The sequence below is a fragment of the Pongo abelii genome, chromosome 16 (assembly GCF_028885655.2).
Source record: "Pongo abelii isolate AG06213 chromosome 16, NHGRI_mPonAbe1-v2.0_pri, whole genome shotgun sequence".
NCBI lineage: Eukaryota > Metazoa > Chordata > Mammalia > Primates > Hominidae > Pongo > Pongo abelii.
Window position 1 is genome coordinate 75,946,231 of NC_072001.2, and position 15,218 is coordinate 75,961,448.

At 42.0% G+C, this 15,218-nt stretch overlaps 1 protein-coding gene across 5 annotated transcripts in view; it reads left to right on the forward strand.

Annotated features, from left to right (window-relative positions):
• The window catches only part of BBS4 (Bardet-Biedl syndrome 4), a 52,151-nt gene that overhangs the window by 32,195 nt on the left and 4,738 nt on the right, over positions 1-15,218 (forward strand). For 3 of the 5 annotated variants that reach the window (XM_024232712.3, XM_024232711.3, XM_054531641.2), the window contains 6 exons: positions 3,951-4,004; positions 5,685-5,812; positions 9,475-9,529; positions 11,135-11,203; positions 12,814-12,966; positions 13,064-13,235. In XM_024232712.3, coding sequence (XP_024088480.3) covers positions 3,951-4,004; positions 5,685-5,812; positions 9,475-9,529; positions 11,135-11,203; positions 12,814-12,966; positions 13,064-13,235 — 631 coding nt within the window. The remainder of the gene's footprint in view (positions 1-3,950; positions 4,005-5,684; positions 5,813-9,474; positions 9,530-11,134; positions 11,204-12,813; positions 12,967-13,063; positions 13,236-15,218) is intronic. The other 2 variants (XM_054531639.2, XM_054531638.2) reach the window with 1 other exon arrangement.

The following is a 15,218-nucleotide window of genomic DNA, read 5'->3' on the forward strand; positions in this document are numbered from 1 at the left end:
AGAGGATTTTGGATATGGTAAGTTTTAGGTTCTGAGGGGATATCTAAATTGAGATGTGTCCAGTATGGTTGGATATAGAAATCTGAAACTCAAGTGTTTTGGAGTAGAGATGTAAATTCTGGAGTCAACAACATAAAGGTGGTAATTGAAACCGTTAGATTGGTTGACATTACCCTGCAATGAGCTGAGGATGGGACCCTGGAAAAAAAGAGTTTTTTACTTTTTTTTTGTTTGTTTGAGACAGCACAGGAAAAGTTACTGCTTTAATGCAGGGAGGAAGCCCTGCACTCTCTATGGGGGCCAGGACCACGGGGGTGGCCAGCACCACAGATGGTCACCATACAGGCCAGGGAGGAGCCAGAGCCCACCAGTAATCCCTGGAACATCCCTGGATGCTAGCAGTTTTTTACTTTCTAAACTTTTTTTTTTTTTTTTTTTTAAGAGACAAGGTTACCTAGGCTGGAGTATAGTGGGGTGATCATAGCTTACGTAACCTCCAACTCCTGGGCTCAAGTGATCCTCCTGCCTCTGCCTCCTGAGTAGCTGGGGCTACAGGTGCGTGCCACCACGCCTGGCTAAATTTATTTTGTGGAAATGAGGTCTCATGTTGCCCAGGCTGGTCTCAAGCTCCTGTCCTCAAGTGATCCTCCTGCTTTAGCTTCCCAGAGTGCTGGGATTACAGGTGTGAGCCATCAAAAAGCAATTTTTGAAGGACTGAGCAGAAGAAGAGAACCCATAGAGGGAGATAGGGAAGAGGTAAAGCAGGAGCGCTCAGGGTCACAGGAGGAATGGAACGTATTTCTTAATCTATCCAGTTGGTTGAAAGAGCTCATTTGGTATTACTGACTCACTTGGGATAACCATCCCATTGTTACTAGTAGATGTGGTCATTCACAAAACAGCTATTCTTTTTTTTTTTTTTTTTTTTTTTTGAGACAGAGTCTCATTCTGTCACCTAGGCTAGAGTGCAGTGGCTCAATCTTGGCTCACTGCAACCTCTGCCTCCCGGGTTCAAGCGATTCTCCTCCCTCAGCCTCCTGAGTAGCTGGGATTTACAGGCACCTGCCACCATGCCCAGCTAATTTTTGTATTTTTAGTAGAGATGGGGTTTCACCATGTTGGTCGGGCTGGTCTTGAACTCCTGACGTCGTGATCCACCCACCTTGGCCTCCCAAAATGCTGAGATTACAGGTGTGAGCCACCACCTTTTTTTTTTTAACTTTAAAATTTTTCTTTAAAATTTTCCCCTTCATGGCATTTTAATTTTCTTTTTAGAACATTTTAATGATTTTTAATTTTACTTTTATTAACAGCCCTTCTCTACCCTACATATTTCATAAGTACCTGTAGAAAACCTTATAGTAGCTGGAGCATGGTGGCTCATACCTGTAATACCAGCACTTTAAAAGGATGCTGAGTGGGGAGGATCACTTGAGCCCAGGAGTCTGAGACCAGCCTGGGCAACATAGAGACCCAGTCTCTAGAAAAAAAAATAAAAATTAGTGGTTTCGTGCACCTGTAGTCCTAGCTGTTCTAGAGGCTGAGGTAGGAGGATCACGTTAGCCTGGGAGGTTGAGGTTGCAGTGATGCAGTGAACTGTGATTGTGTCACTGCACTTCAGCATGGAAAGCAGAGCAAGACCCTGCTTGTAGCCTTGTAGCCCTATTTTCTTGGACTCATCAGGGTATTCCATAGTCTTGCTGCAACAGGGGAATAGTAATTACTCCTGCCATTATCTTATTTGACTTTTGGAACAGTTCTGTTAAGTAGGGAGAATTTCCCCCATTGACAAGTGAGGAAGCTAAGGCTTTGGAAGATGGAATGTCTTGCTGAAGGGTAGGAAGTTGCTACAGTCAGGTAGTTGCTGAGCCAGAACTGGAATTCAGACCTGTGATCTAGGATGATCTAAGATTCCTCGTCTTAAGACTGTGATCTTTTCCACTGTACAACTGCCTTTGCAGGATGTCTGCTGGATTCCTTTACCTCCTGAAAGATAGGATTTGAGTCTGATGTGTTCTATTGCCCTTTCCACATTTCTTTTGCAGTTAGTTTGTTAAAGATATATTGCTGCCTTCTCAACTATCTATATCAAAGATTTTAAAAGGTCAGAGGTTAGCCTTCAGGACATCTGTTTACTTACTTACCTTGACAGTTCCTACTGCAGAGCAGGACATTTAAAGGACAAGAAAGGCTTTATTTCTGTCTTGTCTGTCTCCATGCATGCATTCTTATAGCATGACAAAGTTGGAAGTATACAAGTTTTGGAAGCAGGCCTGAGTTCAAATCCCAATGTTCTATAATATGGACATGATTTGTGATTGAATAAAAAAAAATTTTAAATGTGAGGCATTTGTGAGATAATTGGAAATTTTAACATAATTGAATATCTAATATCAAGCAGTCACTGCTTTTTTTTGAGTATGACGATGTGGGTAGGTTTAAAAAAAAAGGCCTTATCTTTTAGAAATACATATGGAAACATTTGTGGATAAAACGTTGGGCTGTTATTTGCTTACAAAAGTTGTGGGAGTAGATGGGGTGTGGATTGGATGGTTGTTGGGACAGGATGATGAGTACATGATTCTGTCTGCACTTATGTACGATTGAAATTCTCCCTAGGATATACAACTAAAAAAGAAAAAAAAATCCCAATACTGTCTGTCTTAAGTTAGGTAATCTACTCAACCTCTCTGAGCTTCAATTTCCTTATCTGTAAAATTGGAAAGATTATAACTATGTTGCAGGTTTGCTGAAAATTAAAGTAACATATATGAAAACATCTGGCATAAAGCCTGATGTTAGTAGGTGCTCAACCAATGGTTGCTGTTTTGTTGTTTTTATTTTAGGAGACTTGGAAAACATTAAATCAGTTGTTAGCTCTGAGCCTGGGGGTCCATGTTTCCTCAGACAGGGACACATCTCTGCTACTAATAGGGTAGTTCTTACTATGTTTCCCAAGAGCATTTTCCTTACCCTTGCTTTCTCCTTTTCCAAAGCTACCTTAAATAAAGGGAGGTTTATTATAAAGGATTTTGAGAGTCCATAAAACAGTATCAAGAGATGCAGGTTGGTCTTTTAGTGAAGCAGAACTGGAACGCTTCAGCCTCCAAGGTACCTACTCTGCCTTTTCTGCTTCATCTTTTCTTTCTGTAGATCAAAGGTTGGCAAACTTTTTTTGTAAAGGGCCAGTTAATAAATATTTTAATTTGTATAGCTTCATACAGACTCTGTTGCAACGACTTAACTCTGCAGTTCTAATGCAAAAGAGCCATACAAAAACAATAGTTGTGTCTGTGTTCCAATGAATCTGTACTTATAAAAAAGGGCAGGGAATGGATTTGTCCCATGGACCATAGTTTTCCCATGTCAGCTCTAGACTTCTGCAGATGGCTCCAATTACATGTATTCCATCACAGCAGACTCCAGGTGGCACTGTCAGTCCTCAAGTCCACATCACCTAGTAAATTTAGTACTTGTAACTATCTAGCTCTCTTCCAGTTCCAGATTCCTAGGGAGAGGACTTCAATTGAGTCAGGTGTCACTATCAGCTGTGTTGCCTTAAGGGTGGAAATGTGTGGCTAGCAGCCCTCTCAGCAGGGGCTGTGGGTAGTCTCTCCTGAGAAGAAGGAGCAAAGGGTATGGGTGATGGGCAACTCTTAAAGTAAAAAGGTATGGGGATGGGCTGGGTATGTGTCCCAGGGTTCCCCATAGATCCAGGAAGATCACCTGTTTATTCTGCTTTTATTTCTTATAATCTGTATTTTTTTATATTGAGGAACTTATTTTTAACAAATATATTTGAGTATGAACTCTAATAAAAAGCTGACTGTAATGCATGGTTTAAAGTTTAAACCTTGCTGAGCAATAACAATCTCTAGATGTCTATTGTTTCACTCTAATACTTACTGTGGAATTACACCTGAGTTGTTTTCCTTTTTTTATGAGCCTAGGAGATCAGCCATAACCTAGGAGTTTGCTACATATACCTGAAGCAGTTCAACAAGGTAATTTATAGAAGTGGTGATAGATATCACTGAGGGTGCACTTGTTGCAGAAGTTGTTATATTGCTCATTTGGTATCATTCCTAGTGCTTGCAGAGGTTTTTGGAACTGAAAATTGAAAGTACCTTTATACATTTTTTTCTGTTTTAATTCTCACTTGCCATTATTCATCTGTTGTTTTCTGCTTGTAATAAGAACATGGAAAGTTCTAGAAATATGAGGGAATGGCAGTTTTTCTCCTTTCTTTTTTTTCTCTACCTCCAGTTAAATTTCCCAGTTTAGAAACAGATGCTTAATAAAACATAAATATCAAAAAGTGGACCCTTAAGTCTTAAAGGTGTGATCATGACCATGTGAGCTATCTCCATGCCCTGACAGCAACTTAGTTTTTAGGGTCATTGAAAATAAATTTTAAATTTTAAGTAGATCTGATTTCTGAGTTTTCAGTTTTAATTTTGTAGTTATTTTCCATGATGAGAATTTATATTTCACTGTGATTAAGCTATAGACTCCTATATCAGAGAAGACAAGCTGAGCTTACCTCAAATTTGATACTCAGGTAAGAAAAAGTATATATCATAATTGAGGAGTAGACAAAATTACTGAGAGCTCTAAAACTTAGTGATGAGAGCGTTGGGTAGTTTCCTTCATAGAGCTCACAGTTAGTGATTGTAAAGTTTTATTCTCCTTTCTCCAATGCCACCAGGACTGAGAATCTGAATTGGTTAGTACCCATTTGACAATGTTTAGTTTGTGTCAATTTGCAGACTGGTGTAACTAGTATCCCACACTGGTGTGAAAAAAAATATGCACATTAGCAGTTGGGGTGTAAAAGTAACTTTTCTCCTGAGATAACAATATATGTACATAAAATACATTTAGTGGGCCCCTTAGGTTTTGTAGATGGATCTATAGTTTTATATACTTGGTTAGGAGATTTTTCTCTTCAGAGACAATTTCAAACAGGCACATTTCTATTCACAGGATTATTCTGAGTCAGGGGAGAAGAAGGATTAGTCTTTGGTTGGATCTGTGCTGAGAAGAAATATATTTAGATTTTACTGTACAGCTAACAGGCTAGGCAAATACAATACCTGGCATTTATATAAATACTTGTTGAATCTGTGAATGACTAAACAAAGCCCTTTTGTTTACCAGGAGAAGGTAAGCTCCTCCAGAGCAAGGAGTTGGTTTTATTAACTCAAATATACTTAGCATCTAGAACAGCAAGCAGTTGGGTGAATAAATGAGGACAATCTATTTATTCATTTATCATCACATTGGTGGGGAAATCTGGGCCCACCATAGGGAAGGTTGTGCACTTGGTCAGTGTTACAGCTGGGATTTAGTTTAGTGTAGTACTCTATACTGTACTATGATGGCCCTTTTGACTTATGAAGTATGAGTCATAGGTGTGAATATCAGGCAGCAAACATTCAGAAAGATTAATCGTCTTGTATAAATTCTTCCAAGTGGCTCCAGAAGCAGATATCCCAGTTGCCAGCTGTCTTTTCAACAAGGACAGTTTTGGTATGTTTTGGTGTTTGGGTAGTGGGGGCTGTTTGCCGAAATGTGATGTTCCTATGTCAATACAGCAGAAAGTGTCTTTACATTAGCCATATAAAGGTATAGTTTGTTCAGTGGTAGTGATTTGGTTTTCTTTACTTTGTCAAACTTGTCAGGCACAAGACCAGTTGCACAATGCCCTGAATCTTAATAGGCACGATCTGACTTATATAATGCTGGGGAAGATCCACTTGCTGGAGGGAGACTTGGACAAGGCCATTGAAATCTACAAGAAAGCAGTAGAGTAAGTGTATCTGTTTCCTTTAAAACAATGAGAAACTAAAAAAATTGAGTGGATATGTGAACTCCCAAGCCTAAAAGAGTGAATATGTTTGATTAATTACTTACTGTATGAGTTAAAGTTTAAGCTGAAGTTTAAGAGCTCCCAATGGCTTCAATAAGGTAGACTGTGTTTCTTTCTTACCTATAAGGATGACTGCTGCTTTAGGTTAGCTGGGCAGCTCTATTCTACAAGGTCAGCCAAGGATCCAGGTTTCTTCCTTATTAACTCACCATTCCTTAGGCTGTTGTCTTTACCTGCATGGTTGATGCTGAATGTAACATCCACATCCAGGCTGTGGTGGAAGGAGATGGTTGGGGAAGCTAAGCATGGAATAAGCATCTGGCAATATATATATATATATATAGAGAGAGAGAGAGAGAGAGAGAGAGAGAGAGAGACATGATCTTACTCCGTCACTCAGGCTGGAGTGCAGTGGAGAACGCAGCTCACTGCAGCCTCAACCTCTTGGGCTCAAGCGATCTTCCTACCTCAGCCTCCCAAGTAGTTGGGACTACAGGCATGTGCCACCATGCCCAGCTAATTTTAAAAAAACTTTTTGTGTTGATAGGGTCTTGCTATGTTGCCCAGGCTGGTCTTAAACTTCTGGGCTCAAGCGATCCTCCTGCCTCAGCCTTCCAGAGTGCTGGGATTACAGGTGTGAGCCACTGCACCTGGCCTTGGTAATAAGTTTTAAATGACCCAGAAATTGCACACATCGTTCCTGTTTACATTCCATGGTTCAAAACTACATGATAGTTACAAGGGAAGTGGGCAGACATGCACTCAAGAAGAAGGAAATAACAGATTTAAGAGTTGGCTGACAGTCTGCCATTTTGGTATCATATGTTAATAACAGATCTTCTGTTTTCAGAGATATTATTAGGGACAGAAATCTCCTGATTCAGTTAAAAAAAAAAAAAAAAAAAAACCGAAACAAAACATTTAGCCTTATTAGCATGAGACCAGTATCTTTTTTCCCCCTTCCCCCTTCCCCTTCCCCCTTCCCCTTCCCCCTTTTCCCTTCCCCTTCCCCTTCGCCCTTTTCCCTTCCCCTTCGCCCTTTTCCCTTCCCCTTCGCCCTTTTCCCTTCCCCTTCGCCCTTTTCCCTTCCCCTTCGCCCTTTTCCCTTCCCCTTCGCCCTTTTCCCTTCCCCTTCGCCCTTTTCCCTTCCCCTTCGCCCTTTTCCCTTCCCCTTCGCCCTTTTCCCTTCCCCTTCGCTCTTCCCCCTTCCCCTTCCCCGTTTTCCCTTCCCCCTTCCCCGTTTTCCCTTCCCCCTTCCCCCTTCCCCTTCCCCGTTTTCCCTTCCCTCTTCCCCCTTCCCCCTTCCTCCTTTCCCCTTCCCCCTTCCTCCTTTCCCCTTCCCCCTTTCCCCATCTCCCTTCCCCCTTTCCTCATCTCCCTATCTCCCTTCCCCCTTCCCCTCCCTCCCTCCCTTCCTTTTTCTCTTTCTTTTCTTTCCTTCCTTCCCCTCCCTCCCATTCCCCTCTCTTTTTCTTTCTTTTCTTTCTCTTTCTTTCTTTCTTTCTTTTTCTTTTTCTTTCTTTCTTTTCCTTTCCTTTCCTTTCCGTTCCGTTCCGTTCCTTTCCTTTTTCCTTTCCTTTTTCCGTTCCTTTTTCAGTTCCTTTTTCCTTTCCTTTTTCCGTTCCGTTCCTTTCCGTTCCGTTCCGTTCCATTCCTTTCCGTTCCTTTCCTTTCCTTTCCTTTCCTTTTTCCTTTCCTTTCCTTTCCTTTCCTTTTTCCTTTCCTTTCCTTTCCTTTTTCCTTTCCTTTCCTTTCCTTTTTCCTTTCCTTTCCTTTTTCCTTTCCTTTCCTTTCTTTTGACAGTCTCGCTCTGTTGCCCAGGCTTGAGTGCAGTGGCATGATCTCGGCTCACCGCAACCTCTGCCTCCTGGGTTCAAGCGGTTCTCATGCCTCAGCCTCCTGAGTAGCTGGAACTGCACGAGCACGTCACCACGCCTGGCTAATTTTTGTATTTTTAGCAGAGACAGGGTTTCACCATGTTGGTCAGGCTGGTCTTGAACTCCTGGCCTCAAGTGATCTGCCTGCCTTGGTCTCCCATAGTGCTGGGATTGCAGGTGTGAACCACTGCGCCTGGCCTTGTGTTATTTCTTTTAAATGGGATAGCTGTAGCAAAATGCTTTGTCTCATTTGTTTGGTCCCTTAATAGAATGTCTGGTCTGTGTTTCAAGGCTTATTATTCCTAATAATTAGATTCTGAACTAAACTTAGATTTCTATTAATTTGTTAATCATCTTTTTCTTCTACCATGGTAGTAAATTTTCTGGTTATATCAGTCACAGCACTGCTTTCTGAATTTTCTTTGACCATATTCTGTGTCTAAAACAGAAAAATCACTTGGTTTGTTAAGCTGCAGAAGAGATTTTTGTCATCAAGAGGCTGTATATATGGGCAAGTAGTAAGGAGCCATGTAACATGTTAAGTGCCTCTGTGGTGCTAGGTAGTAGCCCTGATCCCTGACCCCTGCCTTCTAGAGGTTAGCTCTTTGAGAATAGCATACATAAATCCCAAGGGGAACGTTCTTCCAGTAACTGATCAAGGACTTGGGTCACTAAATTTCCCAAGGGAGAAATGTGGACAGCTAAAATCTGAAGCCGTACTGAGAAGACAGAGACCATTATTCATGACCTACGGCTTTGAAGAGAGTAGTCATGTTGTAGTGGGGAAGCCGATAATGCTAGAATTACAGAAGTTACCTGGCTTTGGGGAGGGAAGTGATCAAAATGGATGTTTATTATGGCAGAAAGTGAAAAGCAGATTCCCAGTTGAATTGAGAAAGCTCTCTTTGGTCAGCTCAGGCCTCCCCTGGCTGGGGCCTTGGATCTTCTGGTTCAGGTCTTCCTGTAGGTAACCAGTGCCCTATATCATTCCTTAGAAGCAGAAGACATTGTTCATAGCCCTTTGGTGTTTTACTGTTGAAACTGTCTGATGATCCTATAGTCAGATCATCTCAACTCAGTGTTGCCTTGGTTTTGTGACAAAGACAAATATTGGTGAGGGATTGAGCAGGCAATCCCTGATGTGAGTATTTTACTTACATCAGTGTTTACTCCCAAAGGTCAGTAGCACCTTCTTTCCTAGGATTGGTATGTATCTTCCTTCTTTTGTTTAGTTTGGCCACTTGTTATAGCTCTTTGTTTAAGTGGAGAGAACAGCATTAGGGGCCTTGGGATCCTAAATTACATAGAAAATTATGCTGCCTGGGATGTGAGCACAATGAGAATAGAAAAAAATCCCACAAGAGAGGACTGGTGAAACTGTGTGTGTTCTAGACTGACTTGGTTTATAAAGCATTGTTCTTTAATTTTATCAGTGTGACCAAGACAGTCATGCAAAACATTCTATAGGTTCTTTCTTAGGACTTTTACCCTAAGAAAGGAATCTGAATTCTAAGCCCCATTTTTCTTGCTGAGCAGTTCTCCTTATCACCAAGGTTGAGATGACCTACTTTTGATAGCAGTTCCCAAATTGGCTTCAGGTATTTCCACGGGGAGGAAGAGGCTCAGTGGGGTCTGTCAAGTATTGCACGAGGGCATATTACGGTGCATTTATCTCCATGTTTCTCATCTACATCTTGTTTCCCTCTGAGCATCTCTATGTTGCAGGTTCTCACCAGAAAATACAGAGCTTCTTACAACTTTAGGATTACTCTACTTACAGGTAATGAAAACTCTGTACTCATTCTTGCACTGATGTTAGAAATGGTTTTGGGTTTGTGTGTATGGTGGTTTTCCTGCATTCTGATATTTATTTTACTAAAGGTCATATAAAGTTCATGAACTACACTCTACTTGATACTCTTTGCTAAAGGAATTAATTTTCTGCATTTAAATTGGAAGCAATTTCTATTTTAGCCTAGTGCAATTATAATTCTTATCTAGGCTGGGTGTGGTCTCATGCCTGTAATCCCAGCACTTTGGGAGGCTGAGGCTGGTGGATCACTTGAGCTCAGGAGTTGGAGACCAGCCTGGGCAACATAGTGAGACCCTGTCTCTACAAAAAATACAAAAATTAGCCAGGCATGGTGGCATACGTCTGTAGTCCCAGCTACTTGGGAGGCTGCGATGGGAAGATTGCTTGAACTCGGAAGGCAGAGGTTGCAGTGAGCTGAGATTGAGTCACTGCACTCCATCGTGGGTGACAGAGCCAGATCCTGTCTCAGGAAAAAAAAAAAAATTCTTATGCTATCCAGGAAAGAGCATATATGAGAAATAACTCTGGTCTTGGAGGCTGTTATTTTGTTGTGAGGAGAGAAACAGATACAATTGAGCACTTAGGGCTTTGGGGCAAAGCCATTTCTTTTGATCTTTCTTCCCAGCCAGAGTCTTACTGGAAAGAGAGAAGGCAAAGTATACTTTTATCTAGAATAAGAAGTTTCCTGTCCCCTCCACTTTCCTGAATGTGAATGGGATTCTTTTAGCTCCATTGATTCTCTGGCTGAGGACCCAGGGCCCAGGTATCCAAGGGGCTTTTCCCCCTTCCCCAATAAACACATTTGCCAAGTTCCTTGTTCAGCTGATTCTGCCTCCAGCCCTGCCTCTATGGTGGCCTTTATGTCTATTTCATTTTTCTTTAAAAGGAATCAGGAGCTTAACCCTGGGTCTTCCTGGGCTTTGACTTGGGAGGTTGGCTCCACGGGAGATGAGGATACCCAGCTCATTTCCTGCCAAGAGGCATTAACGTGGAACAGTACTAGTGTGGCAGAGATGGTTCTTATCAAATAGATACTTTGACCTTATCAGGGGAAAAATTAACAAAAATAGAAGGAAAACCATGACTGTGGGGATTTTTAGTTTTCTTTCTTTATTATCTGGTAACTGTAGCTGCTTTTTTTTTTTTTTTTTTTTTTTTTGTCAAAAGAACTCAAAAAAGCCAGAGCATTTCTGGGTGAGGTTGCCAGACTTTTTTTTTTTTTTTTTTTTTGAGACGGAGTTTCACTCTTTTTGCCTAGGCTGGAGTGCAATGGCGTGATCTCAGCTCACCGCAGCCTCTGCCTCCTGGGTTCAGGTGATTCTCCTGCCTCAGCCTAGCTGGGATTACAGGCATGTGCCACCATGCCTGGGTAATTTTGTATTTTTAGTAGAGATGGGGTTTCTCCATGTTGGTCAGGCTGGTCTTGAACTCCTGACCTCAGGTGATCCACCCACCTTAGCCTCCCAAAGTGCTGGGATTATAGGCGTCAGCCACCACGCCCGGTCTGGCCAGACTCTTTTAACTGCCATCTCCTTGCTGATGTAAATTGTCTTTGTTTGCTTTTTTTCCAAGCTCGGCATTTACCAGAAGGCATTTGAACATCTTGGCAATGCACTGACTTATGACCCTACCAACTACAAGGTATTACAGACTGTGAAGGCTCTGGCCTTCATATAGATGGTCCCACTGCTCCTAGAGGTGATCTGATCCTGGAAAGCAAAGGAATAGCTTCTTAAATTTGGATACCTGAGAAATAGAAAAAATATAAATAAAAGGTGGCTTTTCTTATTTGAAAATATTGTCAAGTATGCTCTACTTATCTTCTAAAAGTGCACATTTGTTATAATAGACGTGTAACCCCTGCAGAAGGCAGATCATAGTGCTAGTAAAGCTTATGTGTTACTTAGGAAATTAGCAATGCCTCCACAACTATTGTCAAAAGTAAACCTGCGGCCGGGCGTGGTAGCTCACGCGTGTAATCCCAGCACTTTGGGAGGCCGAGGCGGGCGGATCACGAGGTCAGGAGATGGAGATCATCCTGGCTAACACAGTGAAACCCCGTCTCTACTAAAAATACAAAAAATTTAGCCAGGCGTGGTGGCGGGGGCCTGTAGTCCCAGCTCCTCGAGAGGGCGAGGCAGGAGAATGGCGTGAACCCGGGAGGCGGAGCTTGCAGTGAGCCGAGATCGCGCGCCACTGCACTCCAGCCTGGGCGACAGAGCGAGACTCCGTCTCTAAATAAATAAATGAATAAATAAATAAATAAATAAATCTGCTGGGCATGGTGGCTTATGCCTGTAATCCCAGCACTTTGGAATGCTGAGGCAGGAGGATCACTTGAGGCCAGGAGTTCAAGACCAGGCTGGGCAACATAGTGAGACCCCCATTTCTACAAAAAAAAATTATTATCCAGGCATGGTGGCACACACCTGTAGTCCTAGCCACTCGGAAGGTGGAAGAGGGAGGATCACTTGAGCCCAGGAGTTTGAGGCTACAGTGGGCTATGATGGCACCACTGTACTCCAGCCTGGGTGACAGAGTGAGACCCTGTCTCTAAAAAGAAACAATAATTATGTTGAAATGACTTCAAGAGTCCTAATGATTTGATATTACAACTTTTTTCTAGATGTGACTTTGGGAATGAGAAGGAATAGCATCAAATGGATGAATATCATTGAGGAGATGCAGCAAGACAAGCTGTTTATTAAAGGATATAAACTGAATTCTGATTTAGGAAGTAACATTAGCCTGTCAGCTCCCACCTTTGATACCTTTCCTTAGAGAAATGAAAGGGCTGGGCTGATGAAGCCTAAGCTGACTCACCCTCTGTTCTATGGTAGAAAGAAATTTACCTTAAGTAGCCACGTACAGGTATTTCAGGTATCTAGAACACTTGGTGTACCAAATAGGGGCTGCAGAGAACAGATTAAAGGAAGTTTTTACTTAAAGGGCTCTGGTATTCATTCTGAAATACTGACTTTCCTGGCTAGAAGTAGGAAACAGATGGGTAAAGCAAGTAACATTTTATCTTTTTTTTTTTTTTGTGCTATGCCAGAGAGCCACAGTGTAGGGTGCAAGGACATTCCTCAGGAACATTTGTCCCAATAGCTTGGATATATTTATGTCCCTGGAAGAAATTTTCCAGTCCCATCTATGCTGATGGGCCTGCTGAGTATAGACTCAGGAAGGCTGCCTCACTGCTACAGCCTTTTGGGAATCACTGAATGACTTTCTGTGTGCCATGTTTTCAGGCCATCTTGGCAGCAGGCAGCATGATGCAGACCCATGGGGACTTTGATGTCGCCCTCACCAAATACAGAGTTGTGGCTTGTGCTGTTCCAGAAAGTCCTCCACTCTGGAATAACATTGGAATGTGTTTCTTTGGCAAGAAGAAATATGTGGCGGTGAGTGTCCCCTCATCTTCTTTGTTTGCATTCCTACATGGGGTTATTGGGTCTGTTTAGCTTGCCCCTCTCATTGAGTGCCCCTTCTCTCTCATAGGCCATCAGCTGCCTGAAACGAGCCAACTACTTGGCACCCTTTGATTGGAAGATTCTGTATAATTTGGGCCTTGTCCATTTGACCATGCAGCAGTATGCATCAGCTTTTCATTTTCTCAGTGCGGCCATCAACTTCCAGCCAAAGATGGGGGAGCTCTACATGCTCTTGGCAGGTAAGAAACATTTATGTGGAAAACTCTCTCTGCCATCTGTAATGAGGGAAAAATGGATTAGAATCTTAGAAGATCAGTGGCTGTCTCATAGGAGCCATTCCCTTAGAGATCCTATAGGAATCTGGATTACTGTCCTGGAGCTTGAAGAAATAGAAAAAGATGACAAAGGAACTTGGTTGTTTCTAACTTGGGGGAGTTTCACTCAGAGACCAACAGGTTAAATAAAGATCATCCCTAGTTCACCTTTTACCAATTTTTTCCTCTTGCCTTGACAATTCATTTATGTATATATTGAGTCCAGCTAAGTTCCAGACAGCGAGTGTTAAGAGCTTGGGTTTTAGGTGGGGTCCTGCCTCTACTACTTATTATATGTACCTAGGGCTGATGTGAGGATTGCATGATTAAGCACTCAATTAATAATACTGGTTTTGTTGAAATACTGATTTTTGAAAACTTGGTTTTACTGTGGTTATATAATTGGTCTATTATTATCAATATTGTTGTTGCTAGAATTGGCCCCTAGGTGATACTTCCAAGTCAAGCTACCTTATGTTGAAACCCTTATCTCTTCTGAGCATGTTATATAGAATGCCATTCTCTTCCTGAAACTCCATTTTATGCCATGAAAATACTAAAATTGATCATAAAAATAAATCAAACACTTTAAAAATTATGCACAACCATTTTAATTTTAAAGTACTGACTAAATAGTCTTCCTAGGAATTTTTTTCTCCATATACATTTACTTACTAAATGTAAGACCCAAAGCAGATTTCCATGTCCTCATTTGGCAGTCGTCTTCCAGTGGCTTTTTGTTCATTACTGTGGGTTCTTATTTAAAAGAGAAAGCTTGCAAAAGCAGTTGTGGTTATTTGAGGGTTGCCTGAATACAAAGATAACTTAAAAAAAAAAAGGTTTTATTATTATTCAGATATGGTATGGGCAACAGATCAGAAGACATCTGCCACTGGAAAGATAGTCTGTTACAATTCCTGAGAAGGAGGGCATGCTACACCATGCAAGGCCACATGGGGAAGTACCAGGTCAATCAGGAGGTAGAGGGAGCAAGGGGTAAATGTGGGCACGATTCTTTATTGTAGTTTTCATGGGTAGAAATGCCCTCCCTGGGGCAAGACCAGGAAAGCAGGTTAACCAGGTTGAGGATTGGCCAGTTTGAATAATTTCAGTGGGCTCTGGGCTATAGGGCTGTCTCTAGGTGTCTGGTAGCTGACCCTTGGGTGACTAGAACTAGGGAATATTGGCCCAGTGTCAGAGCCCAATAAAGAAGGCAGTTAAGAATATGAACACTGGATTGGTTGGTCTGCATACAGAAGGCACTCTTGTAGGGGTTATATCTAGGAATTAACTAACCCTGGGAGGGACAGTCTCCCTAGGGTCAGTAAGGCCCCAGATGTCAAACATCAGAATAAAAAGGCTAAAGTGGGGTGTGATGGTACATACCTGTAGTGCTAGTTACTTGGGAGGCTAAAGCAGGCAGTTTGCTTAAGCCCAGGAGTTGGGAGTCCAGCCTGGGCAACACAGTGAGACTCCATCCCTCTCTTTTAAAATTTTATTTTAGGTTCAGGGGTACATGTGTATCCTGTTACACAGGCACATGTGTGTCATGGGGATTTGTTGTACAGATTATTTCATCACCCAGGTACTAAGCCTAGTACCCAATAGTTATTTTTTTCTGGCCCTCCTCCTCCTCCAGTAAGCTCCAGTGTCTGTTTCCCTCTATGTCTCCATGTGTTCTCATCATTTAGCTCTTACTTATAGTGAGAACATGCAGGATTTGGTTTTCTGTCCTGCATTAATTTGCTAAGGATGGTGGCCTCAAGCTCCATCTATGTTGCTGCAAAGGACATGATCTTGTTCTTTTGTATGGCTGTGTCGTATTCCATGGTATACATTTACATTTTGTTTATCCAGTCTACCATTGATGGGCATTTAGGTTGATTTCACATCTTTGCTATTGTGAAT